This window comes from Phasianus colchicus, chromosome 25 (genome assembly GCF_987193195.1).
Source record: "Phasianus colchicus chromosome 25, bPhaCol1.hap1.1, whole genome shotgun sequence".
Classification (NCBI taxonomy): Eukaryota; Metazoa; Chordata; class Aves; order Galliformes; family Phasianidae; genus Phasianus; species Phasianus colchicus.
In genome coordinates, this window is record NC_143460.1 from 4,103,201 (window position 1) to 4,129,271 (window position 26,071).

Here is a 26,071-nt window from a genome sequence, read left to right on the forward strand (position 1 = left end):
CCCACTGCTGCCCCCTCCACCCCACTGCTGCCCCCTCCACCCCACTGCTGCCCCTCCATCCCACTGCTGCCCCTCCATCCCACTGCTGCCCCTCCATCCCACTGCTGCCCCTCCATCTCAATGCTGCCCCTCCATCTCAATGCTGCCCCTCCATCCCACCGCAGCCCCTCCATCCCACCGCAGCCCCTCCATCCTTCATGTGTTCTCTGCCCACGGAGCCGATCGATGCCCACAGATCAGCCGTCCCCAGCTCAGCATCCCCGCTCCATCTCTCCCTCCTCGACCACTTTTCCTTTTGCAGCCGTGGAAGGGGAGGGCCGCTGTGACAGAACATCCTGTGCGAGCTTGGGGAGCCATAAAAGGCTTAAAGCATGGCTCTGCTAATCCGCCCTGTACACACCCGCACGCACAGCCCCGGCGGCGGCACCGAGGAGGATCCCGACGGCCGCAGCAGATGGGAGAGCTCCGATTCCGTTCATCCCACGCCTCCTGCAAGCGGGCTTTTAAAGCCCAAGGATTCCTACTCGTTTTCTCGCAGCCCCCCCAGCCCCCACCCGAGGGATGGATGCGCTCAAGCTGGAGATGCCGGCGCTCGGGGTTTCGCTGGGCTGAAGTTGAAGAGCGTTTGTAGGAGAGCATCGTGCGAGGAGGCGGCACAGCTGTAAGCACAGCGTTCAGGTTGTAAGGGGGGGTGGGGGTTTGCTGGGGGGTTGCAGCACCGTGCTGTGGTTGTGCAGAACGAAGCTCTGGGGTTGCATTTTCTCCTTTAAAAAATGGCACGAGGAGGTTGTTTGGTTGGCTTTAACCCTCATTTTTTCCTATGTTTTGTTGTTCCATTTGTCCCCAAACGGATTCTTTGCTGCTCCTCCCCCTCATCCAGGCCTTGGGAGCAGCACTGGGTGCCCCACAGGGCTCTCTCCCTGTTCCCTCCAAAGGGATGCAGCCTGAATGCAGACCAACAGAGATTTATCAATGTAAGCAGAGGGCCTGTGGGGCTTGAAGAGGGTTTGACCCACGGAAAGAGAGCAGCAACAGCATCAGGGGGAATGGAGGAGGGATGCAGGACACAGCAGGACCGTGCTGGGGTGATACTATTTTCCTGCTGCAATTGCAACTGTCTTAAGACAAAATGCAATGGGAATAAATCTTACCTTGCTCTGTTCACCCAGGAAATAAAAGATGCTCTGCTTTCTTTCCCCATGCTAACCAGTGACCAAAAATTGCTGTGTCTCCCTGTCCCATCACGTGCTGAAGCTGCTGGCATCCATCCCCATCCATCCCATCACAGGGCTGTGAGCTGAGTGTGAGCTCTCTGCCTCCCCCCCCACCAGCAAAAAACTGTGTGTGGCTGCAAAGGACCTCAGGGATCTTTTCTGTTAAGCAGCCAGGGAGCCCAGTTTGAGTGGCACTCTCCTCTGTCCGTCTGTCTGTCTGCAGGGAGAGGCTCAAAATGAGCTCCTTGTGAGCGCTGCTGCTTTTTTCTTTGCTCGGCACCGAGGTGCCATTTGTTCCCTTAGCAAAAGCATCGCAGTTAGAAGTCTCCTTGAAAGCCAGTGGGGTTGTTTGTAGTGGAAAGCAGGGAGCTGCTGGCTCTGGTTGCTGTTATTTTTCTGGGTGGCTGTTACTATGGAAAGGAAACTCAATTTGGTGTGAGGAGAGGTCAGAAATAGCAGACTGAGCATTTTGTGCACGCTCAGTTTGAAATCTCAGCTTCTGGAACCCGAGTGATGAGAAGCAATGATGGCAACAGCAGGGTCGTGGAGTTTTTCTGAGGGGCTTGTATGAACTTGGCAGTCATTTGGGAACGCCTGACCCCACAGGGCCTCTCCTCACTCTGCTGATGTTTATCTGACAAAGCAGTGGGTGCTCATGCTGGGATGTGTGTGTGCTGCCAGGAGGAAAAGCAGCTCCCCCCAATTACACTGGTTTACAGTGAGGGGTGGGCGCTGCTCTGCACCAGAAACTTTTCATCACCATCTTTCTTTGGGATGTGCTGCATCCAAGAAAATACAGCCCCAAGGAGACGATCGTTGCCCTTCCCCTCCTATTTCTTTTCTTTTTTTTTGCCATTTTTTCCCCATCTTGACAAAATCCCCCATCCTTGCAGGTGGGGATGCTCTGTGGGATCTCCTCCATATCCTCACAGCAGAGCCATTCCCTGGGATGCCACGGTTTCCCCACGCTGAGCCCCATCCTCACTGCTGTGCTGTGTCATCTCTCCCTGCTCCTTCTTTCACAGTGCCGACAGATCTGAGCTGGAGCTGCTGACTCCTGCGTGGAGCTGTGATTCCTTCCCAGGGTTTGTGCTATTTCCAGCTCCTGTTGCCCCCGTTCCTGTGACGCCCATCCCCTTGTGCTGGGAACAAACCCTGGTTGGCAGCACGCTGTGCTCTGCTCCGTTTGCAGCCACTTTTCCCAAGCTGTAAGACAGCCCAGGACGTATCTTGCATGGCACCAAGGTGAGTACAAGCTCTTTTTCTCACTAGGGAGCAATGTTTCTATTAGGTTTCCCCGTGGCAGCTTTGTTTTAACCCCTCTGACAGCAAGGAGCACACGGGTGGAAGCAGGGATGCTCTTGCAGGAGCCCTGGGTCTGACCCCTCACCATTTGTGATGGTGACACATTTTGGGGTGTGGTGGAGATAAGGGTCAGCTGCATGCAGCCCTAACGCTGCTGTGAGAGGTGCTAAGGGGGGATATGTGTGGTCACCTGCATCTTTGTGGGGTCTCCAAAGGGAGGGATGAGTTGCAGCAGTGCGATGCTTCTGGGGCTTCAGAGCAAGTTGTGCAGGATGGGCTCACACTCTGTGCTCCCTCCCATCCCCCCCCCAGCTGAGGAATATCAAGCCTGGAGCATAGCAGCATCTAAATCCCAGGGAGGGGATGTGGGAAAGGCAGCACAGGCAGCCCCAGATGGCAGCACTGGATTTGGGGACAAAGCCTGCCCTATTTGGGCAGCTCAGAGCCTCAGTGCATTCAGCTCAGCCTCTCCTATAAATCACAAAGTGTTGTAGGCAATAAATGTCACCAGAACTGGTGTGGGCTCAGCTCACTGCTTGCCATCTCCTCCGATAGGAAAGCAATTACCATTCATTTTGATCCTAACGCAGCCGTTTAGGGGGGAAAAAAAAATAATAAATGTTAATGCTTCTGATGTGTTTGGTCTAATTAAGTGATAATTCCCTCTGCCTGGAGCAGAACGTGGCTGCAGTGCAGTGGGGCATTGGGTCAGCACGTTTGGCAGCTCCTACAGCACAGCGATGCTTTCCAGGTGATGCTGGAGAGCCCCAGACAAAAGCCTACATATATAATGGAGAGCTTCAGCCTGACCTCGATCTGCTTTTAAGAGCATGAAAGAGAAAAACAGCGAATTCTTGAACTCTTCTTCTGCCAAGGCAGCCGAATCCAGGCAGAGCTCTGCTGAGCCACAGCTGGGCTGAGTTTGCAGCTCTCACTCAGCTGTTCTTTGCTCAGCAATCCCCCCACTGCTTTGAGCGACGCTCGCGTGTTTCTGTGCTGGAAAAGAGTTTTTTGAGGCAAAGCTTTGCTAAAAAAAGAGCATTATCCTCGAGGTGCAGCTCTCTGTAATGAACAGCAGCACAGAAGCTGTCTGGCACAGCGGTGACGTTGTGCTTCATCCCAGGGCTGTGCTTTATCACGGCACAGAGGGGCAGAGGACGACTTAGCAAAGGTCAGGTTGCAAACCCATCCTGTGCCTGCAGATAGGAGCAGGCTCTGCTTCTCTAACGCACTTGGATTTATCTGTGGCAATGCACAACAGTTCAACTGGAGAGAAAATTAATTATTCACTAAAGCTGTAGTCCAGAGCTGCTTAAAATCCCCCCCTGCGTTGCTCTGCTGATGCACATCAGAGCATGAGGTGCTGCAGATTGGGGGGAGGATGGCAGCTGCCGACCACATCTGTTGTTTGCCCCTTTCCCTTTGGCTGCTGGATGGGATGCAGCGCTGCTGCTTTGTGCTCCTTCGACCCTGTTAAATCCATTGGGTTTTGTGCTTGAAAGTGATGTGATTTTGATGGATCTCTGTCCACGTGTGCTTTGCTGATGCTTTTCATCGCTGTCCTTTGAGTCACGCTTTCAGATGAAAAACAGGAACTGAAGGAGCGTGGAAGTCACCTTCAGATGGTCCCCACAGAGCAGGCAGTGGGGTGATGGGATAACTGAGAAAGTCTTGAGGGCTGCAAATGGGGATAAGTGGGAACAGCCCCATCCCAGCGCAGGTGTGGGAGGCAGCAGCCTGCAAGAGCAGAAACAAACCTTGCTTTGTTCTAATGGAAGTTGTTACCCAATCTGGGGCACGCAGGTGGGGATGCTCAGTGCAAAAAGCACCACCCTGCATGGTGGATGAGCAGCTGCCTTCCCTCCTCCTGTTTGCCCTCTTTCTGTCTTCCTGCACTAATTAATCTCATCTGCATTGCTTAATGGCCAATCTGGGAGGGGAGAGGAAGGAAGGAGGGTTTGCAGCCAGAGCTGGAGCCTGTCCTCAGGGCTGCTGGCAGGAGCCTGGCATGGCTCATTGCTGTGTCCTGGCGTCATAGGGGTCAGGAGGAGAAATAGGCTCAGAGGAAGGAAAGCTCAGAGCAAGGAAAAGTTCCCCAGTAGGCAGAGATGCTGCAGGGGAGGGAGCAGACAGCTTGCAGCCTCCTTGCTCTGAATGTCGCTTGGGGGCGGGGATGCTCAGGAACCAAAGCGACTCCAACCTCTCCTGCCTGGGTTTGTTTTATTTTTATTGCTTTTTTTCCCCCCCTTTTGTTTCGTTTTATTTTTAGGCTCAGCTCTGCATGAGCTGCTGAGGCAGGCGTGGATCTGCAGGATGAGCAGAGCTGCAGGCAGAGGTACTGCTGGCATCGGGGGGGGTGGCTGAGATGGATTTTGGGGTTTGTTCTGCTCTGAGTGCTGCACTTCGCATTCATCCTGCACCTCCCTGCTGTGTTTTGCAGCCTAGGTGCCCCATCAGCAGCTGATAGATGCTGACACCATGGAGGTGGCCAACAGCAGGGATTTCCAATGGAAGACCCTCTCCCCTCTGCCGAGCCGCCGGGTTTATTCCACGCTGGTGGAAGTGGGTGGGCAGGTGTTTGCCATCGGGGGCTGCGATGACAACGGTGTCCCCATGGATTGCTTTGAGGTTTACTCCCCCGAGGCTGACCAATGGACGTCGCTGCCCCCCATGCCCACTGCCAGGGCCGGGGTGGCGGTGGCCACGTTGGGTAAAAGGATCATGGTGATAGGGGGTGTGGGGGCCAACCAAGCGCCGCTGAAGATCGTGGAGATGTACAACGTGGATGAGGGCAAGTGGAAGAAGAGGAATTCGCTGAGGGAGGCGGCCATGGGCATCTCGGTGACAGCAAAAGGTAAGGAGGGTGGGGGAGGGTTGGGGTCTCTCTGTGCATAAATGCTTTCTGGGCAATGCTGTAGGGTTGGATTGCTCCTCAACCCCTTCTTCTTTGCTTATAGCCTCAGGTGGTTGTTGTATTCCACCAATGGCTGCCAAAAGTAGATGCAGGCAGCACTGTGCTCTGCCCAAGAGCTGCAAGGGCTGAGGCTGGGCCGTGTTTCTGGCAGCTCCAAATTGCAGGGCTGGAGCTGGTCTTTCCCAAATCCGCAGCCAGTTCAGGTCCCAGCATGACGAAGAAATGGGCAGAGCTTCTGTCTGCACAGTGAAGGGGGGGGAGGTGCATTGACCCCAAGCCACAGAGCAACCTTCAGCCTTCATCAGAGCACAGCCTCTGTTCCAAACCCAGCACCCACCATAAGAGCTGGCTTCATAACTGTGGGCCCAAATCAGTGCACAGGGAAGGGAAGCACCTGGCTCATGGGGGGGGGGGAGGCTTTTGCATCACTCCCTTCCATGAGCTTAACCACAGCCATACCTACGTTCCATTTAACACCTGCAGGGCTCTGCCTTCATCTGCCCATCTCATTTTTCTAATCTCCAGGCAGAGAGGTGGAGCTTTGATTTACTTTAGCATGTTCTGCTCTGCTTTGAACAGCCGGGGGCTGGCAGCTGCATACCTGGGGCCAGGAGCAATGCACACACTGGGGATCAGTGCAGACCCACAGGCAGCTCCTCTGAAAGCTGCTCCATTTATTTGCTTGTGTAGCTCTAAAAGCTGCCATCGAGGGACGTTCACAAAAATTGTTCACCACCTCAGAGCTGGTTTTCCCTCTGTGCTTGGTTATGGCAGATCAATTCAGTGCAAGGGACCAGGAACAGAAACAGCTCCCCAGATCCCTCAAGTGTGCTTTCCCATATTAATACTGTGGTTTCTCACCTCTCAACCCTGCCCAGACTACAGAGTGTATGCAGCTGGTGGGATGGGAGCTGACCTACGACCACACAACTACCTGCAGCACTACGACATGCTGAAGGACATCTGGGTGTCCCTGGCAGCCATGCCCACAGCACGGTATGCAGCCACCTCCTTCCTGCGGGGCACCAAGATCTACGTGCTGGGTAAGCACCTCCCTTCAGCTCCTTGGGCACTGAGTCTGCTTCCTGTGACAAGCTTAGGGAGATGCTCTCCATCCTCATCTGCTTCTCATGTACTCATACATACCAGGCTTGCTGCTGCAGGGCTGGTTTGGGCATAGGGTTTGCATTCACCCCTCCTCTGCAAGTAACTGTAGGAACCCTTGTGCCCATGCAGCAGCTCAGTGCTGCTGGTGAATGGTTCCCTTCGTTTGTTTGCTGCTCAGTGTGCACCCCTGAGACTGCAACAAAAGCCCTTGTTTTTGAGTAACAACACTTCTGTCCATGTTATGCCATCAAAGCACTGCTCGCCTTCAGGAAGGGCCAGAGGGAAAGACTTGCTGTTGTTGGCAAGTGCTGGACCGACCCTTTTACAGGGAAGGGTTCTTATTCATCCTACAGAAAGGGAAACTAAGGCAGGGAAATGCTGCTGGAGGCTCACAGCCAAATGAGCTGCACCAGCAGCAAAGCTGTGATCAAACCCAGCAGCTCAAACCACCACACAGCGCTGCCTGTTTGTAGGGTGCCACCAGAAAAGGCTCTTTTGATCTATTCTGTATTTTGTTTGCTGCCAGCAAACATTCCGTGGGCCCAGTAGCAAGCCAAGGTTCTGCTTCAAAGGCACACGGAGCATCCAGGCTGAGAGCAGCTGTGTCCCCTTGCATCTGAGGGGGGACAACAACGCACGTCTGTGGGTTGTGGCAGCAGCTGCTCTGACTCTGCTGTTCTGCTGGGATCTCTGCTTTGCGCCGGCGCTGAGCTCATCTGAATTGCAAACCTCCCCCAGTGCTGATCCCTTCTCTGCCCTGCATTTGACTTGATTAAACCAATGCATACCAAACACCTTCCTGCACCTACTGCTGGCTTGGAGGGAAGAGGAAGATGTGACGCACTGAGAAATGGGGCGCTTCCATTTTATGCAGCTGCAATTACAAAAGAGAGGGAGCACAGGATGCCATCAATGGCAGTTTGCTCTCATCCAACCCCAGGAGCATCCTCTGGGTCCTGCTGCTGCTATTTGACCCTTGGCTGCTGTTAATCCTTTTCTTTCCATCCCTTCACCCAGGGGGAAGGCAGTCCAAGTATGCTATCAACGCCTTCGAGGTCTTTGACACCGAGACCAGATCGTGGACCAAGTTTCCCAATATCCCCAATAAAAGAGCTTTCTCCAGTTTTGTGCCCACCGAAGACAAACTGTTCAGCCTTGGGGGCCTGCGGCAGGGCCGGCTCTACAGGCAGACCAAGTTCATGAGGACTGTGGATGTGTTTGACTTTGAGCAAGGTGGGATGTCACAGCTCTGTCCTGGTCCGTGGGTGAGGGTGGGTGCGTGTGGGGATGTGCCCATGTGCTATTGGGGTGAGTGGGTTGGGGGTTTCAACTCTCACCTGCTGGTTTTTGTGGGTTCTGGGGGTTAATAAGAAGAGGCAGGAGGGGGAAAAATGTGGTTCAGAGGGGTTCTGCAGCTGCTGAGTTTGACAAGGTGGTGAGAAAGCAGGCCCCCATGCATTGTGGGTTTTATTGCCCCGAGGATGTGCAGTTCCCAGGGGTTGGAGGCCAGAGAGGCAGATGGGTGGTGGGGTCATCATCCCTGGGAGTGTTAAGGAACCATGGAGATGTGGCAGTGAGGGGACGTGTTGTTCAGTGGGCACGGTGGGGGTGGGCTGACAGTTGAACTTGGTGATCTTAGAGGTCTTTTCTGACCTTAATGATTCCGTGGTGCTGAGTGCTGCTGTGATGCTGTCTGTGTTGCCCCTGGCAGGTGGCTGGATGAAGATGGAGCGCTCCTTCTACCTGAAGAAACGGCGAGCAGACTTTGTGGCTGGCTACCTGAAAGGCAGAGTCGTCGTGGCTGGGGGACTGGGTGAGGCCCTGGGGATGGAGGTGACACTGTAAAGCAAAGAAGAGTCATTACAGAATGGGGAGACCTGGCCTGAGGGAGCAGTGAAAAGAACCCATAAGGGGGGGATGGGCTTTGGGGGTGCAGACAGAGAGGGCAAAGAGATGCTTGCTGGTGACCTGCCGCCTCACTTTGTGTCTCCAGGAAACCAGCCGACCGTCCTGGAGTCTGCAGAAGCTTTCCACCCTGAGAAGAACAAATGGGAGAGCTTGCCCCCCATGCCCACCCCACGCTGTGCCTGCTCCAGCATCGTGCTCAGGGGCTGCCTGCTGCTAGCAGTTGGTGGGGTGAGCCAGGGGTTGAGCAGCGCGGTGGAAGCCCTCTGCCTTTCTGACTCCTAGCAATGGCCCTATGCTCCCCTCCGGTCTCCTAAAGAGCGGCTGGGGGGGAAACGAAGAGGAAGGGACAGTTTGCAGTGTTTGTGCTGTGTGTCCTGCCAGCAGGAAGGGCTCTGCAGGGTGAGGTGTGGGTGAGCATCTCCCTGCTGCCACCCGAACCCAGCACAGGTTTGGAGGGGTCAGCCGGAATGGGGAGAGCAGAAGTGATGCCCTCTTTGGGTGCTCTGAGGTGTGTGTTTTCTCTTTGGTGTGCAGGAAGGGAAACTCCAAATCTGTATCCAGGTACAGGGGATTGTTCTTTTGCCTTCATAGCAAGACTTTTCCTGCAGGCCCATAGCTGTGACTGTTATTTTGCCAGGAGCTGGAGCAAGGAGCTGCCCGTGCTCCTGGGGGAGGGGGGTGGATGCCCATAGGAGTGCTTTGGTGAGAGGCTGGGTGTTACTTTTGGCACACGAGTAGAACAAAAATGCCTTTGCAGGGTTTCACGCAGAGATGGCCTCCACTTAGATTTTAGTTCCTACAATTATTTGGGATCTTGGGGATCAGTCCTGGGAGAAAGAAACAAAAAGGAGCCCCGCCTCCAGAGTACTGGGCAAGGGTTTTCCCGTAGCTTTGCTCTGTAGGGAGGCCAGGGAGCAACAGCCGTGGCTTCTGTTTGGTTTCATTCCTTCATTTGGGAGGGTTTGAGCCACCGGCTGACACTCCAAGCTTTTCGTAGCATCATTAAAAGCTGCACCCAGAAACCCCCTCACATGAACCCAGTCTGTGCTATGGGCTATAATTATAGGAACAGGCAGGAGCGAGGCTGAAAAACGAGGCAAAAGGTGGGCAGCTCAGGCGGCTGTGCCGGGGCTCGGCGAGGTGTCCCAGCAGGGATGCGACCCTTGTTCCTTCCAGCCCATCCCAGCCCCGTTTCGGGGACGGCGGAGCGCGGGGGACACCGTGCGGCCAAAGCCGCCATCGCAGCGCTCACTGGGTCGGCTCCCCCCGCCCGACCCCCCCATGGTTCCATCCTCTCCCACCGGGTCGGGGTGCGCCGGTACCTCCAGCCCTGCTTGGACCGGGTCCGGCTGCGGGCTTTGCTGTGCGGCAGAGGAGAGAGCGAAGCTCCCGAAGCGCAGCTCTGACAGATCCGAGCGGCTCTTTGTGATCTCAAAGAGGAGATAAAAGGGGAAAAGCAGCGACTCGGCAGCGAACAACCCGCTCGCTAATGATTTACATCCCGCCTGCTTGTCTCTGGCGAGGCGCAAGAGGAGCAAACAGCTCCTGCCCCATCCCCTGTCATGTTCCCATCTGCGCTCCCGGTGCTCTGTTTGTTTAGGCTCTGCGTTTCGGGAGGCTGTGCAAACAGCAGGAAGGAGCTCTGCATCCAAAACGTTGCTCTGTTTGGGGGGGATTTGGGGCTGGGGACGTTCGCTCTGCATGCACACAGCGTGCTGACCCCAGGGTTGCGCATCCCTTTGAGAAGCAGAGGAGGACGGGAGGGAGCAAACTCCCTTTCCAGCACAAACCCCGAGTCTCCCGGCACAGCAGATCTCTGTTTCAGCCGCCTCTGCACAGCCGAGAGTCTCTAACTGTTAACGAAGTGTTTTCCTTTGTCCTTAAGGAACCTTTCCCACACACTGCACGGCCCGATGCTCCCCGTTTTCCCATCCCCTGGTTATTGCAGACGGACCCGGCCTTGGGCTCTGCGCTGCCTTTGTTCAGTTGGAGCAAGGGGAGGAGGGACCCGCTGCCTTTGTCTGCCTGCAGCACAGCTGGGGGCTGCTCCTTGGCTTTCTCCTTCCAGAAACGCTGCAGAGCGAGGCAGACAAAGCAGCGCCATGGGAATAAACCCGTCGTAGGACTTAATGAAGAGATGTCAGTGAGCGGGGACGAGGCGGGGGGGGGGGGGGTGGAGATGGAGACGGTCAGTAATCAAAGCTGGAGATGTGCCGAGCATGTAGAGAGGGAGAGAAAGAGGAGCTCCTGAAGCAGCAGCACAGCAAGGAGCAGGTCTGGGTCAGCCGCTTTGTAGCGAAACCCGGCTCTCATTATGGAGCCAAACCCACTGTCTGCAGCCAGCAGCAGCAGCGCCCTGTGGGGCTCAGAGCTCACCGTGGGAGTGCTTTCCCCATGGTTGTGTTCAGGAAGGAGCTGCAGAGCCTTCAGACCCTTCTAATCAGCTCTGCTGTGCTGTGCTCCCAGCTAACACTCGCTTGGAGACATCCGTGTCTGATGGAGCTGTGATTTCCCCGTTAAAAACGTTGTTTGCTGTTTATCACTGGGTCATAAATGGCTTTGTTAACTCAGAGAGGTAACCAAGGAGTGGGAAGGGACACATCTATGGTTACTTAGTGGTGAGAGATAGGGTGAGTTATCTGTATGCCAAGCTGTGCCCCAGTGCAGCATCACAGCTCTCAGCATCCAAAGCACAGCACCTGCAGCCTCCTCTGAGAGCACTGTCCCCTCCCTGGCTGCTCTCAGCTATGGGAAATCCCACATTCATTCCGTGGGCTGAGTTTCCCTTCAAGAGCAGGGGAAATCCTGCAGGTTTCTCCATCCCTCAGCAGCTCAGTGCTGGCACTCACTGCTTCCAGCACGCTGCCAGACACGAGTGGGAGGATTCTATCCCTCCTCGGTTGGTTTCCACAGCTGCACCTTGCATCCTGCAGCTCTGCTTTGCTCCTGCTGCTGTGGGAAAACAGGAGGTTGAAGGAGATGACAAAACAAGAGGGCTGTGCCTGCCCTGGAGGTGATGGTGGGCCAGGGTTGGGGAGCAGGGAGGTGATTCAGGTGCACTCTCCATGCGTGGGGTTGGTTTGTGTTTAAGGCTTTGCTGTGGGTGTTCGTGTTGAGCAGTACTGGGCTGTTCGCCTCCCCCTCTGGATGCTCTCCGAACGGCAGATGGCATCCATGGGCTGAGCCAGCAGCACCTGCTGCTGTGTGACCCTGCCCTGCTGCTCCAGTGAGCTGCCAGGGCTGTGCTAATGGCATCCAGCAGATCCAAGGGAGTTTGCAAGGAACTCTACGTGGAAAGAAAGAAAGAAAGGAAGAAAGCTAAAGGATCTTGCAAATAACTCGATGTGAAAAGAGCATTATGCATCTTCTCCAGTGCTCCCATCAGCAGGCATTGCCTCTGGGTCCCAGCGCCTCACAGCTGGCTGAATTCTGCTCCTCTGAGCAGATCTTAATGCTGCTGCGTTGGTGTGTGTGGTTGAATCCTGCTCACACTGCTGAGCTGTGCCATGGATCATTCTGGCTTGGATAGCTGCAAATTTTCTTTCCCCAGATGCACGTGGCATCTTTCCTGTGGGTGATGCTGGTTATTCCACCTCTGGCACAGATGGATCCCATTTTGGCTGGAGGGACAGAGCAAAACCCCAGCATGGAGCCCCATGATCCAAGCAGGGGCTTTGGATTGTGAGAAACGGGTACAGCAAGATGAGCCCTCAGTTCTGCAGGGCAACCCAGCAGAAGTATCCCAACTGGGTTTGTGCTGCATGCTGACAGCACTGCACACAGCTACAACACCCAGCAGGCTGCTGCTGCTGCTTGAACCACAGTGTGACAGCAGGGATGCTCCAATTCATGCACTGCAAAGCTCCACGAGCAGCAGGCATGCACCAGGTGACAGCACACAACCTTGGCTGCTCGTTCCTCCCTGAGCAGCTCTCCTGGTATGCTGGGCAGGGCATCCCAAAGTGGCCGAAAGCAAATTGCAATCAGTGATCATTGTTCAGGGGCAGGAATTCAATGCTTTTCACCTCATCTCACATCGGGAGGACTGCTGCTGTCAGACTGACACTGACAACCAATTAAGATGCCAATTCAGTAGCGGGCACGCTTAGGCTTTGGCACAGGAGAGCTGCTGATGACAAAGCACATTTGCTGAAGCTGGCCTGGAGGTTGCTGTGGCTGTTGTGGATGGTGCTGCAAAGGGAATGTTTTAGGAATAAGTGGGTTACGACCCGGCTTCCTTCCTAAGATACGCAGATAATTTGATCTGCTTTGGAGAGCCGTTGTCAGCTGAGCTTTTGCGGTTTTCCAGCTCTGAATGGCACTCAGCAAATCATGCAGCCGACTGCTGCCGTGTCCCCATCTGAACTCCCAATACCCCAACTTGTGCTTGCTGAAAGGAGGGCTGATCCAGCACTGAGTGGTGCTGCTGCTGATTGCTGCGCTGGTGTTGTTGCCAACGAACATCGCCGCTGTTGTCCTCAAGCAGGCTTTGTCTGCACAGACAGGAAACTTCTTGAAAGCAAACTCCCATATATCTGGCTGCAGAGCAGAGATCTGCCTGCAGAACTCCTGTGTCTTGTGTCAGACCCGTAGTTTGCACAGCAGTGTGCTGCTCTGCTCCTGCTCACAGGGAGGTGATCTGTGGGGTCAGCGCTCCTTTTGCTCATCAGCCAACCCTTCCCAAATGGGGACCCAGTGTGGAGTTGTGTGTGAATGCTGTCATACCACTTCGTAGAATCATAGAATCACAGAATGACCTGAAAAGGATCACAATGATCATCTCGTTTCAACCCCCCTGCTATGTGCAGGGTTGCCAACCACCAGACCAGGCTGTTTAGAGCCACATCCAGCCTGGCCTTGAATGCCTCCAGGGATGGGGCATCCACTGAGAAAGCTGGGGATGGAGCTCCTCCAGTGGGCACTGGGGTCCATCTGTCATTGTCACCGTTGTGTCCCCATCAGCTCCCCAACCCCGCTGACATCCCTGCCCAGCCACCAGCAGACACAGCCTCCCATCGTGCCCACATGCAGTGGATGTTGAATCACAACCATGAGATGCAAAAGCTTCCAGCACTGAGCATGAAAGATTTTTTTGGGGGGGGGAGTTTGCTTATTTTTGTTAGAAACAGCTCAGCATTTCTGCAGCCCTGTGGGCGGCCCATTGCTGGTAGCTCAGCTCTTGCCCCTACTTTCATTTCTCTTCTTGATGTTCTTCGCTTCTTAAACTTCTATACATAAAGCTGCTCAGAGCAATGCATTTTAATTTGCTCAGTCTGGCTGGATGGGGTGGGATTTGTGATTTCCATATCTGCTGTCACCGTGGCTACACGCAGCAGGAGCTCAAACTGTTCAGCATCCCCTTATGGGACCAATGGTGCTGTGCAGAACGATCCTCCAGCCACCCATCCTGGGCACAAAACTGACAGAGAGTCAACAGGGTGGATGGTCGGAGGAATGAGCCAGGCTCGGATGGCCTGAGCAGGGGATGGGGGGTGATAAGCCAGGCAGCTGCGGTAGGTGCAGGTGCGGAGGTGGCCCTTGTGCTGCGATCATGGGATTCGATAGGTCATCAATTCCTTTTCTAAAGGCTCCCGTTTGCTGCTTAATGCGTTTCCCTTCTTCTGCTGATGGATGGGGCGCCCAGCGGGGAAGATCAGAGCAAAACTCCTGTTTTTTTGGAGGAGGGATGGGATCCACATCTACCCGAGCAGCCCCACAGCGGGAGGCCACTAATGAGAGGCGATCATTGGCCTTTTTGTTGCCTCTGGCTCTGTAACGCCTGGCAGGGCATCTTTCCCTATCGGAGTGCTGACTGCTGTACGTGGGTCTTCATATTCTGACTATGACAAGGATGTTTCTGACACACAGGCAGTGCTGTAACGTCCATTTAGAATGAAGAAATAATAATCCAAACGCTAACAACAACAACAACAATAATAATAATAAAACCTAGCAGGCTGGAAGAGAACCAAGCTCCCATCCTTACGAAGTATCAGGTCGATCAGACTGGCTTTGAGGTTTAGCTGACACAGAGCCAAATTCCTGCACCGACTTTCATGTCGGTGTTAGCAGGACACAGGACATAGCACAGGGAGCACAGCTGGGACGGCTGTGGATGGGGTTGGGGATTTTCCTTGGGTTTCCCCACTGCTGAGGAAGCAGCGGTGATACAGAAGGCCACAAGAAGGGATCCTTATCGGCGGATTCCAGCCGACTTAGATCTGTGTCCCTTGACATTTCCATTAAAAAGGGCTTCCTGAGGGAGCCTGGAACAAAAGCATACCTCGGCTGAGTGTCAGCGAGGAGAACCGCGGAGAGGAATTTATCTTCTAGAAACAGAAAGAGAAGCAACCCGAGTCATTTCCTTTCATCCCGGGGAAAGCCTCTGGAAGGCATCCTTGTAAATCAAGAGGACATTAAACGTGTGCTTAAGGCTAAATCGTGCTCGAGTGCTTCCTGGGCCGCTGGGCAAACCCTGAGCGATCCTACAGCTGTGGCTATGTGCAGGAGCGTTCGCCTCCACCAGAGACATTTGGTGCTCTATCGCAACAGGGAGCTTTGCTTCTTCCCCTTCCACTCGGCGGCAATCTCTGGGCTGTGCCTGTGCCGATCTGTTTACTTTGACATCGAAATTACAGCAGTTTAGTTAATCTCATCTGCGCTTTGTTTGTCTCCCCTATGGGCTCTGCTGGCCGCCCGCAGATCGAAATGCAGCTCCTGTTACTGTGAATAATTCATTGGTGTCACTCTGCTTTGGTACAGGATGTCATCAGGGCACCCAGCCCATCCCAGCACAGGTGGGAGATGGCTGATGTTAAACTGGGGATCGAGGTTTGCTCAGCTTTGGGGTGGAGAGGAGGTGTGGGAATGTGCAAAAAGCCCTTTGCTCCATTGTCTGGTGAGGTTCCGCAAGGCACTGGCGATACAAACCAAAGGAGCAAGATACTTTGAGTCCTGGGGCTGCAGGGATGTGCATGGCTGCGTCCCACGTCTCGACTTCAGCACCCACTTCTATGGCTGTGCTATGGATGCATTCAAAAGCACCTTTCTTACCCAGCACTCTGGTACCCAGCCTGCAAGTCCAGGAGCTCCGCTTGGCTCTCATCCAGACACGAGATGGCACAGCCGACATCTCTGTGCTCAGGGACACAAAGCCTGCAGCGAGGGGCCGGGGCTGTGCTCTCATCCTTTACACGAGCCCCCCCCCCTTTGCCTCACCCCGTCTGCCCCGAGCTGCTGGAAGCGATGGGAAAACCCAGGTCTGATGAGTAATGCCGCAGTTATCTCTTTCTTCCATCGATACGGTGTGTCCTCACACATGCCAGAACTGGGCAAGAGCTTTTGTTTGGGCTTCTCTGAGAGATCATCGCATTCTTTTAATATCTCAAAACAAAGACTTACCACAGGGGCAAAAAGAAAAAGACCACACGGGGAGGTGCTGCCGAGTTAACCAGAAACGTCCGGACAATGCATTTGTATTGGGGCAGCCTGCAGACATTCTGTTCCTCCCACGGATCCCTGCTCACTGCACGCAGGGCTGAGCACCGGTCCGTGGCTTTGCCTCCCTGAGCTCTCCTCTCTCTCATTTTGCCCTCAATACGCGGTTGTAGGTTGGTTTTTATTCTGAGAGAAAGCCAGATCTGTCGTCGTTCTGTGCTTGTGGCTGTGGCCGTCCGTGCATCCCTCCCCCGTAGCCACGCATCTCTCCTCCTCTTGCACCCGGGCGCTTTGCTGCGCACCCTCCCCTCCACACCCCGACCCTCTACCTCTCCTTTTGGGTACAACCATCACCCCACATCCCCTTCTGCACACCTTCAACACATCCCTGCTACGCGGGACCCCACTTCTCATCCCACCCAACTGTTTCCTTTACACTTCTGCCCCCGCGGCCGCACCCGTTTCCACCCCCCTTTCTCCCTCACCTCCCCCCCCCTTTTAATCCCAGCGGTTCCGGGGGTCCCCCTGCACCTGCCCAGCCCCGTGCCCCCCCCATCCCCGCACCGACAGCCGGACGGGGCGGGCTGCAAGGCGGCCAATGGGCGAAGGGAGGCGCGGCCGTCGGGGCAGCCGCATTTAGGAGCGGGGCGAGCGGCGGAGCCGGGAAGGATCGCGGTATGGAGCGGGTGGCGGTGGGGCCCGGGGGCACCTCGCTGGTCGAGGGGTTCATTAAATCGCCCCGACCGCTGATGAAGAAACAGGCGGTGAAACGGCATCACCACAAACACAACCTCAAGCATCGCTACGAGTTCTTGGAAACGCTGGGGAAGGGAACGTATGGGAAGGTGAAGAAAGCACGGGAGCGTTCCGGCAAGCTGGTAAGAGCTGGTCCTGAGCTTCTCCGTTGTTATTTCGGTGCGTCCTCGCTACTCCGGTGCGGCGGTACCGACTCCGGTTCTGCCCCGCCGGTACAACCGGGACCGCAGCGGTGCTACGGAGCCTCCGGTACCGGGAGAGCGCGGCCCTAAAGGTGCAGGAGCCGGGAGGCTGCGATGCCCCGCGCCCACTTGACCCAGTCGGGCTTCCTGGGGTGAAGGGGGTTTGCAGATATCCGATGTGGAAGAACAAACATCGCACTCCGGTCTCAAGGATCGTTCCCTTCCTCTCGCCCTGGTGTCGAGTTGGTTTTACATGTTGACTCTCGGCGGCGTGCAAGCAAAGCTGAGCCCCTCAGAGCCCTGAGTGTCCGCTTGAAGTCGCGATTCACTGAATAGCTGGCTCGGCTCCTTTGGAAGAAAGTGGCTCTGTGCCATGCAGAGCTCAGCCCCGAGCATAGACCTGATGTGATTCGGGCAGCTCAGCCTCAGGCACCCCGTGGTACACAAGCTCTGAGCATGGTGTAAAATTGGCTTGTTAGTGTGCCCCTGGAGCGTGTCAGTGAAAACAACTGTGAACTGGAGAGGTTTTCCTCTCCAACAGCTCTTCATTAAGCCAGTTTTCCCATTTCCATTCCCCTATCTGATGCTGCTGCATAACCAGGGCCTTGCAATGCTGCTCCCACCCAGCAGCCTGGGAGGATCTCATCCCTGGGGTGGATGAGGAGCCCTGGCTTTCCCTTTCTGCACCAAACAAAGCTTGTGCAGTGGATCTTTGAGCCACCAGAAAAGGTTCCTACCTGTGGAAGCCCCTTAGGACAGAGACTTGTTTGTCTGGTAGCATAAGTCCATTATAATGCAAATCAAATCCACACACCAGTGGCTCTTCTATAAGTGCCAAAGATAGTCAAAGGCTGGACTAACTAGTACTGCATCGAGCCAGCCCTGTGGGAACAGGAGGCTTAACCACAAATCTCTCCTCTTCCCACAAATTCTTTCTTGCACCACTCAGCATTTCCGGACCTGTTTAATCTTTAGGCTTATCCCAAACTGGGATATTTGTTCCTTTTCTAAGTGGCTTTCACTTCCCAAAGGCTGAGGTGTGAGCAGGCACTGCTGCTCCTGCGTTACCCCTCCTGGGTTGTGCAGATCCCACATTACAGCAGCACTGGAGCTGCTCCGTGCACGGCTTTGGCCTCTGGTTAATCAAACTGCACAGACAACACACTGAATATTGAACCATCTTTCTTAGCTGCTTGGCTGTCTTTCTTTTCTGTCCCTTTTATTTATTATTATTATTATTATTTTGCCCTATCCTCTCATGCCTTTCATTTTGAAATGCTGTGGTGGTGCAGTGCATCCTGCACCTGCTGCCAGGGCAGCATTTGGCCCTTTCCTTCCCATCCCACAGTTCTTCCAGCCTGCTTCCCCAGCCCAAGGCAACCAGAAGCTGGAGGGGGGTCCTTGTGGGGTCAGGAATGGATCTGTGGGTTTGTGCAGCATTGGGGAGAGGCAGCACCTGGAGTGTTCCAAAGCAGCAAAGCCTCCTTTGATCTCCACTAAGGGGTGAACCCTGGTCCCTTCCGGAGTGCGTTGTAATCCATATTTCATGGAGCATGAAACGCTGCACTTGCAATCTGGAACAACTTCTGAAGTGCTGCCTGGGGTTGTAGCTTAATGCATCTTTCAGCAGCTGCTGAAAATACCTGTTCTGCCCCCAAAAAACTATTTAATTAAAAGCCTTTTTGACTTGGAAAGTACTCGGGAGTTCTCAGGGCTCTGACAGTGGGACTGTTTCCTGCAGGAGATTTTTTTTTCACATAGCACTGATGGAGCAAGGGGTGTTGGTTGTGTTTCTGTGTCCCTAGAGCTGCCATCCCCACTGCTGGGATGCCTTCCCCTCTCTAAGGGCTGCACCTTGAAGTTGGGGGGGGGGGATATTGGGACAAAGCAGCTGCTCAGTACCTCTGAGGAAGGGTGAGAAGCTTGAGGGCTGATGGGTGGATCAGTCACTGCTTCTAATGGTGGGTTTGGGCTCTGGTGAGACCCAAGCAGTGGCTTCTCCTTGCTGTGTGCCGTCCGTTAGGAGAGCCCTGGGGCTCTGCAAGCACTAAACCTGCTGGTGAAGGTCACTAAGTGTGAGTGTTCCCTGCTCAGGGCACGCACAGCCAATGGCATTTCCTGAGGCATCCCACCCTGAGGCTGCTTTGTCTTTTCTTGGCAGCAGGTCTTGCTTTGAGTCCAGGCTCAGCGTGAGCGTCTCAGCCTGCTGTGTGCACCCCAAAGTGCAGTGCTGAGGGTTGGCAGATGAGAAGAGTGGGGCAGCAGGGAGGTGGGAAGCAGGAGCAGGGGATTCTCTGCATAAAGGCTTTGCCTTGCATTGCATGGGGGTCACGTAATCAGGAGCTGGAGCGAAAATTGTTAAACTTTAACCTGCTAACCCAGAGCGAAGGTTCTGGCAAGGAATACCTGGGTTTCGAGAAGCTATGAAGTGCCTTCAGTATTGCTTTCAGTATTGTTTTGCACAACGCCCTGTGCATGGGTTATTGAACTCCTGTGGCTGGAATCTGCTCTGCTGCTGCAGAGTCAGATTTACACCACGAAGGCAGCACTGTGGCAGCTGAGATCTCACTGCTGTAGCATCTGGTGGCTTCTGGGGCTGTGATGGGCAACGCTCAGCTCTGCTGTCGTGGCAAATGTGTGTCAGCCTGCGGCTGCCAGTGGGGTTTCTGACTCCCCTAAGCCAAAGGGACGAATGTCAGAGGCCCTGGACACCACCTGGAGAAGGGGCCCCGTGCAGCTGGGCCTGTTGGTTCCCTTCACCCCCCTCCTTGTTGCCATGAGACCCAGAGTGGGGGTCCCTTGGTGGATTAACTCTGTTCTGCATTCTTGTCTGGTACAAAAAAAAAAGAGGTTCTGCTGGATTCAGTTGTAAATTCAACCCTAGGAGCGCATTGTTTCTCCTCAGCCCCTTTGAAAAAGGATTAGAAGGCGTCTATTCTCCAGCACTCACTCTCCTTTCTCCTCCCCTTTCAATTTCCTCCTAGAAGAGAACTTGAAAAGCCAATGGAAGCCGGAGTGCAGCTCACATCATCAGCCCAGTCCTGAGCTCTCTGCCTCTGCTCCCTCACACCAGACATTCCCTTCCCTCTCCATAATCAGCTCCTTGAAATAAGTACTTGTGAGGAGAACAGAACCTGTTTTTTCATTTCCATGACCCCAAGAAGACGTTATCTCTGCAGCCATGTGCAGGTTGCATTCCTCTGGCTGCAGCCCAGCCTGGCTGGGACTCAGCTCCTGTAAGAACTGCAGGCACAGGGAGTGATGCTGAGCCCCTTCCCAAGGGCAGGTGCTCCTTGCCCTGCTGTGGGATGATGTGGTGCTCCTGGGTGATCACTGTGTGTCCTCCTTCACAGGTAGCCATCAAGTCCATCCGGAAGGACAGAATCAAAGATGAACAGGACCTTATCCATATCAGGAGGGAGATAGAGATCATGTCGTCCCTCAACCACCCCCACATCATCGCTGTCCATGAAGGTGAGCTCCCTCCTCTCTGCCCCTTTTCCTTTCGACCATTTCCCTGATTTACCCCATAGGAGCTCACTGTGGGGAATCCATAGGGGGGGAACCAGCAAACTCCAAAGCAGCGGGACTCCCTGCAGCCTGAGGGAAGAGCAGGACTTGCTCCTGCCACCCTTTCCCTTCCCTGGGGCATAGGAAAACCAAACCACAGCTTCAGCAAGAGCTCCTGTTGCCTGTTTCTGCTCTATGGCCAGGACTGGGCTCTGCTCCCAGGCTGTCAAGGCAATGTGGATGGCAGCCGAAGGGCACGTCCTCAGGATCAGATTTGGGCTGCTCCAGTTGGAAGCTTGCTCCTCGCTCCCTTGGTGACAAACCAGTGTGGCTGTGCCCTTCCTGGTGCCTGGGGTTTGTCTCTCTGCCCCAGGTGTGTGTGTGTGTGTTGTTGCCACCTCTGTGGTGTACGTGAGGTATCCAAAGTCCTTTTGTCCTCCAAACAAAAGCACACTGGCTGGTGGTTTATAGAAGGTGTTTGCAAGGACTGAGTCACGCTGCTCGCTGGAATTCAAAAAATACTGAGGCAGCTTTCTGCAAATAGGAGGAAAGCACTCCAGCAGTGGAGCACAGTGGGAGCAATTGGGAATGCACAAAGCCCAGCTGTGCCTCCGAGCCTTTCCCTGGGAGGTGGGGTCTGTGAAGCATGGGAGGTCCATGTCTCAGCCTTCTCCTGGAGAATGAGAGCACATCTCTGGCCAAAAAAAAAATCCAGCTGTCCCCATCTGACCTCCAGGTCACAAACCCAGCACCTCCCGTTCTGCAAAGCACACAGGCAGGCATGCCATGCGTTGGGTTCAGCCAGAACCTCCGCTCACTGTAGGGCGCATGCAGACATCCTCAGCTCTGAGCATCCCTCCTAATGCCCCATGGCTTCCCATCTCCATTCCCATTCAGTGTTTGAGAACAGTAGCAAGATTGTCATCGTGATGGAGTACGCCAGCAAAGGAGATCTGTATGACTACATCAGTGAGAGGCAGAGGCTGTCAGAGCAGGAGGCTCGCCACTTTTTCCGGCAGGTTGTGTCGGCTGTCTACTACTGCCATAAGGTGAATGGGGCCGTGTGGGCTCAGATCCCATGGGGGCACATCTGGTGGTGATGTTCAGTCTGGGCTGGGAGCTGTGGGATGCTCAGGGCTGTTGGGTTTTCTTGGGAATCGGGGTTAATCCCGCTCCTTATCTGAAGGGTGCGGTGCCTTCGGGCCTCTGCGGGGGAAGTGCCCTGACAGCTTTTAGGAAAGTGCTGCCTGGCTGCTGTGGTGTCAGGCTGACTAACCCTACACTGTCCCACCCGTGTCGGGGGAGACGCCCAGGGCTGTCTGTGAGGGTGGTGGCTGAGCCCTGGGTCAGCACCTCTTCCATTGTGGGATGGGCTCTGTTGGCTGGGTGGGCACTGGGGGTCTCCCTCGGGGTGCTGTAAGGCTGTGCTGGGGTCACGCCTCGTGCTGGGTACTGTGGCAAGAATGGGGGGTCGCAGGCACCTCCTGAACCCAGTGCAGACTGGGGCATGGCTTAGCAAAAGCACGGAGCTGTGCTCACCCTGGGGGTGGGTACTGGCTGCTTCCGTGGGCACAGGGCTGGGGTGGATGCAGGAGCCCGACGTGGCATTGGGTGCTGACAGCAGCACCCAATTCAGGACGTGGTTTACAGCTCATCCTCGTGCAAGCAGCCGGAGTTATTTGCTGCTATCTCTTTGCTGTCACTGATGTGAACGCCCATGCTGTCGCCACTGTACCGGCACCGTGAACGGCAGTGACCTCCCCATGCTGCATTTCCCTTCCTCAAACATCCTGTGAGCTCAACCCACCTCTCCTTCCCTCTTGCAGAATGGGATCGTTCACAGGGACCTGAAGCTGGAGAACATCCTTCTCGATGCCAACGGGAACATCAAGGTGAGGAGCTGTTGGCCCATGGCCGTACATTGGGGTTCACTCAACAAAGAGCTCAGGGATGCTGGCGCACGGTGGGGGGGCTGTGATGCCCTATTCCTCCCAGGGCATGTGGTCCTTATGGCTCGGGGAAGGCTGCTGCTGTTTGCCCTGGAATGAGAGAGCAAGGCTGAGAGATGAGGACCGGAGGGCTGCCCTTGTGATCCCCAACTGAAAGGGAGAGGCTGCAGAGGCAGAGCGTCAGAGTTAAAGCCATCAGTGTTTATCTCTCTGCTGATAAGAGGGCAAAGTCTGAAGCAGACTTCAAAACAAGACACACTGGGGAAGAAGTGGTTTCCCAGTGAAAGTCTCAGTTCCCATAAGCACAGGGCAGCCAGGTTCAACCCCACGGCCGTGCCTTTCTCCTGGGTCAGAGTGGTTGGAGATAAAGGGATGGGGCTTTATCTGTGCAGTGGGTGATGGTGTCATTGGGACTGTGCCTTCTGCTCCCTGAGTGGTGGCTGTCTTGGGCATAATGAGTGCCCACATGCTAGCAAAGCTGATAGGGCACGTATCAGCTTTGTGGCTGTAGGTGAACCAGAGGAGAGCCCCGTGGTGTTGCTCTGGTCTCACCTGGACACAGACCCACAGCTCCACAGCTTCAGGTGGCGGTGCTGCTCCACCTGCAGACAGCAGCCTTGCTGCTTGCTAAGAGCTGTGAACTTGGAGATGCTCAAAGCCAGGTTGGATGGGGTCCTGGGCTGCCTACTGTAGTAGCTGGTAATCCTGCCCACAGGAGGAGGTTTGCAGCTCGGTGACCTTCAAGGACCCTTCCAACCTAAGCCGTTCAATGATGATTCTGTGATTCTCTCCAGATTGCAGACTTTGGCCTGTCCAACGTTTACCAGCAGGACAAATTCCTGCAGACGTACTGTGGTAGTCCCCTCTATGCCTCACCTGAAATCATCAACGGACGGCCCTACAAAGGTCCAGAGGTATGTGGCACTGCCTCTCAGCTTGGACTTGGGGCATCTCCGGGTGTTCTCCCCGTATGGGAGCTGGGATGGCAGAGACCTCTTTTGGGGTAGCAGTCTCCTGAGGCAGAGAACTGTGTTAATTGGGTGTTGTGGTTGGATGGAAACAGCTGGGGGTGGTCCTGCCCCATGCCATGACCTGGGGTGGTGGCCTGGTCCTGCTGCCCTCACCTCAAGGTCCCCAACCTTCCTGCAGGTGGACAGCTGGTCCCTCGGTGTCCTCCTCTACATCCTGGTCCATGGCACAATGCCTTTTGATGGCCACGACTACAAGACCCTGGTCAAGCAGATCACCAGTGGGGACTACCGGGAGCCCACGAAGCTGTCAGGTAGGCAGACCCCATCACTCCATCCATTCTGTCCTCCAACTCATGCTCTCCTGGTGCCTGACCTTCCTCTCTCCCCCAGATGCCTGCGGGCTGATCCGGTGGATGCTGATGGTGAACCCGGAGCGCCGTGCCACCATTGAGGACATTGCCACACACTGGTGGGTCAATTGGGGCTACCGTGTGCCCGTTGGTGAGCAGGAGCTGCTGAGGGAAAGCAGTGAATCCCCATTGGCCACGGTGGCCGAGTGGCTGCGGCGCTCCTCCAGACCCCTCTTTGAGAATGGCTCCAAAGTGAGGTGCTTCTTCAAGCAGCACATCCCTGGTGTGACCCTGGAGAGGCAGCGTTCCCTTAAGAAGTCCAAGAAGGAAAACGATGTCTCCCATGTGCTTCAGGAGGGGGCTGCAGCCCCGGAGAATCCCTCCAAGTCCATCCTCAAGCGGCCCAAGGGCATCTTGAAGAAGAGAAATTCCTGCGAGCAGAAGGTGCCCATCCCTCCGCCAACAGCTCCTGGGGGCGAGGCGAAGAGTGAGGATGGGGATGTGACTGCTGTGGGGCTGAGCCCAGTGCTACCCTCTGCAGTGCTGGGGGATAGCGAGGGCAGCAGTGTGGTCCCTGTGGCTGTGCCCAAAAAGGGAATCCTAAAAAAGCCCCCGAAGAGGGAATCAGGGTATTACTCATCCCTGGAATGCTGTGAATCCGGGGATGTCTTGGATGCAGGGAGCTTGGACCTTGAGAGCAATGTGTTTGCTGACAGCCCAACCACTGAGCAGGGCCCCCCCATCCTTCCCAGCAGCCGGAAGGGCATCCTCAAGCATAGCAGCAAATACACCAACAGTGCTGAGCCCCACAGCCCCTCTGGGCAGAGCTTTGGATGCTTTGACGAAGTGTCCCTGCCCAAAGCCCCCCTTGCTCCCCGCCCTCGCCCACCCAGCGCTGTGAGTGAGGACAGCATCCTCTCCACCGAATCCTTTGAGCAGCTCGACCTCCCTCCACGCATCCCCCCGGGCAGCAGCGGGGCCATGAGGGGCTGCGTCTCTGCTGACAGCCTCCTGTGCTTGGAGGAGGAGGAGGAGGTGGATGAAGGGCGCAGGCTGCGCCGCTGGACCGTGACCCACTGCCCCAGTGCACTGGGAGAAAGCTGTGACAACATCACCGAGGTGTACCGGCGTGCCGTGGCCATCAGCATGAAGCTGAGCTGAGGGCTGTAGGGATGGGGTCCCTGAGCCTGGGATGATCCCTGCTGTGGGGAGGGGGGGGAACAACCCCCCCCTTTCCCCTCCAGGGCTCCCTTATGTCTGGAAGGGGGGCTGCCCTGTGTTTTCCTTCCCCTCCCCCCCCCTATTTATTTTGCAGCCTCCAGGAGGATGTTGGATGCACACAGGGATAGGGTTGTGGGGTGGGGGAGGGGGATGCCCTGAGTGCACATCTCAGAGAGGAGGGGGTGATAAAAGGACCAAAGCCCTAAGCTGCCCCATTGCCCCCCCCCCCCTGCTCCTGCTAAGGGGAAGAAGTGTTCTCTGTGGCACCACACTCCCTCCCTCCTGCCTTCCATGCAGACAGGCTCATCTCATGGGAGGGATGAAATAGGGTGATGGGGAGGGAGGAATGGGGGGGGATTTCTTTTTTCTTTGCACTGTTTTTTTTGGCTGCACGAGATAACGGATGGGGCAGGTAATATACCTCAAACAACTGGAGATGTAGCAAGGTGCAGGCAGGAGGATATCCTGGCTGCAGACTGGGGTTTGCTGGCAATGGGGTGCAACCCCATCCTTCTGCTGCTCTGAGAAACCCAACTGGAATGAAGCACCAACTGGAAGAGCGCATGCACTGTGATGGCGATGAGCTGAGGCTGCAGGAAACCCAGAGCTGCCCCACACCACAGTCTGAAAATGTGCTCTGATGCCAATTTCTCATGGTGAAAGGAGAAAAAAAAAAAAGAAAAAAGTGCCTTTCGTAAGGCACTGCTTCTTTATTTATTGCCTTGTGTGTGAGTTAATGTAAAACTTCATCAGCACTGGATTTGCTCAGCTCAGTATCAGCCCCCCCCCTTCCTGTGGCTGGTTGTGGGGTGGTTGTGCTGCAGCCCTGTTGCACTGCTGTGTGGGGGCAATGGCTCTGTTCCTTCCTACAGCGTGGTCCAGAGGAAAAAACATTAAATTAAAAACAAAAGGCACATGTTGGTTGTTTTCCTGGTTGTTCTTCCACTGCAGTGTTCTGGGGGATGCTCCAGGCTGGGGTGTGCTGTCCCCAGTGGGGTCCTGTGGCTCTGGTGGTGATGCTGGGGCTGTGCATGGTTATAGGGTTTGCTCTAGGATGGGTGAATGTGAGCTGGTTGTGGCTGTGTGTGTCCTGTGGGGTGCAATGCATCGTGCAATGTGTGCTCAACCTTTATTTGCAGACTCTCCAGCATGCCCACCCCATTCCCCAGCCATGGGGACCTCAAAGCGTGCATCCTGCAGGGATTTTCCACCCAGGAGAACACAGCTCCCAACTTTTGCTTTCCCAA

The 26,071-nt window shown here is 55.1% G+C and overlaps 2 protein-coding genes across 2 annotated transcripts; both read left to right on the forward strand.

Annotated features, from left to right (window-relative positions):
• Window positions 1–74: 74 nt before the first annotated feature.
• Window positions 75–14,887, forward strand: KLHDC8A (kelch domain containing 8A). The gene is made up of 8 exons (XM_031605930.2): window positions 75–661; window positions 2,240–2,459; window positions 4,789–4,854; window positions 4,960–5,373; window positions 6,312–6,476; window positions 7,558–7,773; window positions 8,252–8,353; window positions 8,534–14,887. Exons 4-8 carry the CDS (start codon window positions 4,998–5,000, stop codon window positions 8,728–8,730), a joined length of 1,056 nt encoding a protein of 351 aa, XP_031461790.2. The 5' UTR covers window positions 75–661; window positions 2,240–2,459; window positions 4,789–4,854; window positions 4,960–4,997; the 3' UTR covers window positions 8,731–14,887.
• Window positions 14,888–16,532: 1,645 nt separating this feature from the next.
• Window positions 16,533–25,764, forward strand: NUAK2 (NUAK family kinase 2). Its single transcript, XM_031605970.2, has 7 exons — window positions 16,533–16,763; window positions 20,177–20,297; window positions 21,231–21,382; window positions 22,160–22,225; window positions 23,077–23,196; window positions 23,432–23,564; window positions 23,644–25,764. Exons 1-7 carry the CDS (start codon window positions 16,563–16,565, stop codon window positions 24,762–24,764), a joined length of 1,914 nt encoding a protein of 637 aa, XP_031461830.2. The 5' UTR covers window positions 16,533–16,562; the 3' UTR covers window positions 24,765–25,764.
• Window positions 25,765–26,071: the final 307 nt, after the last annotated feature.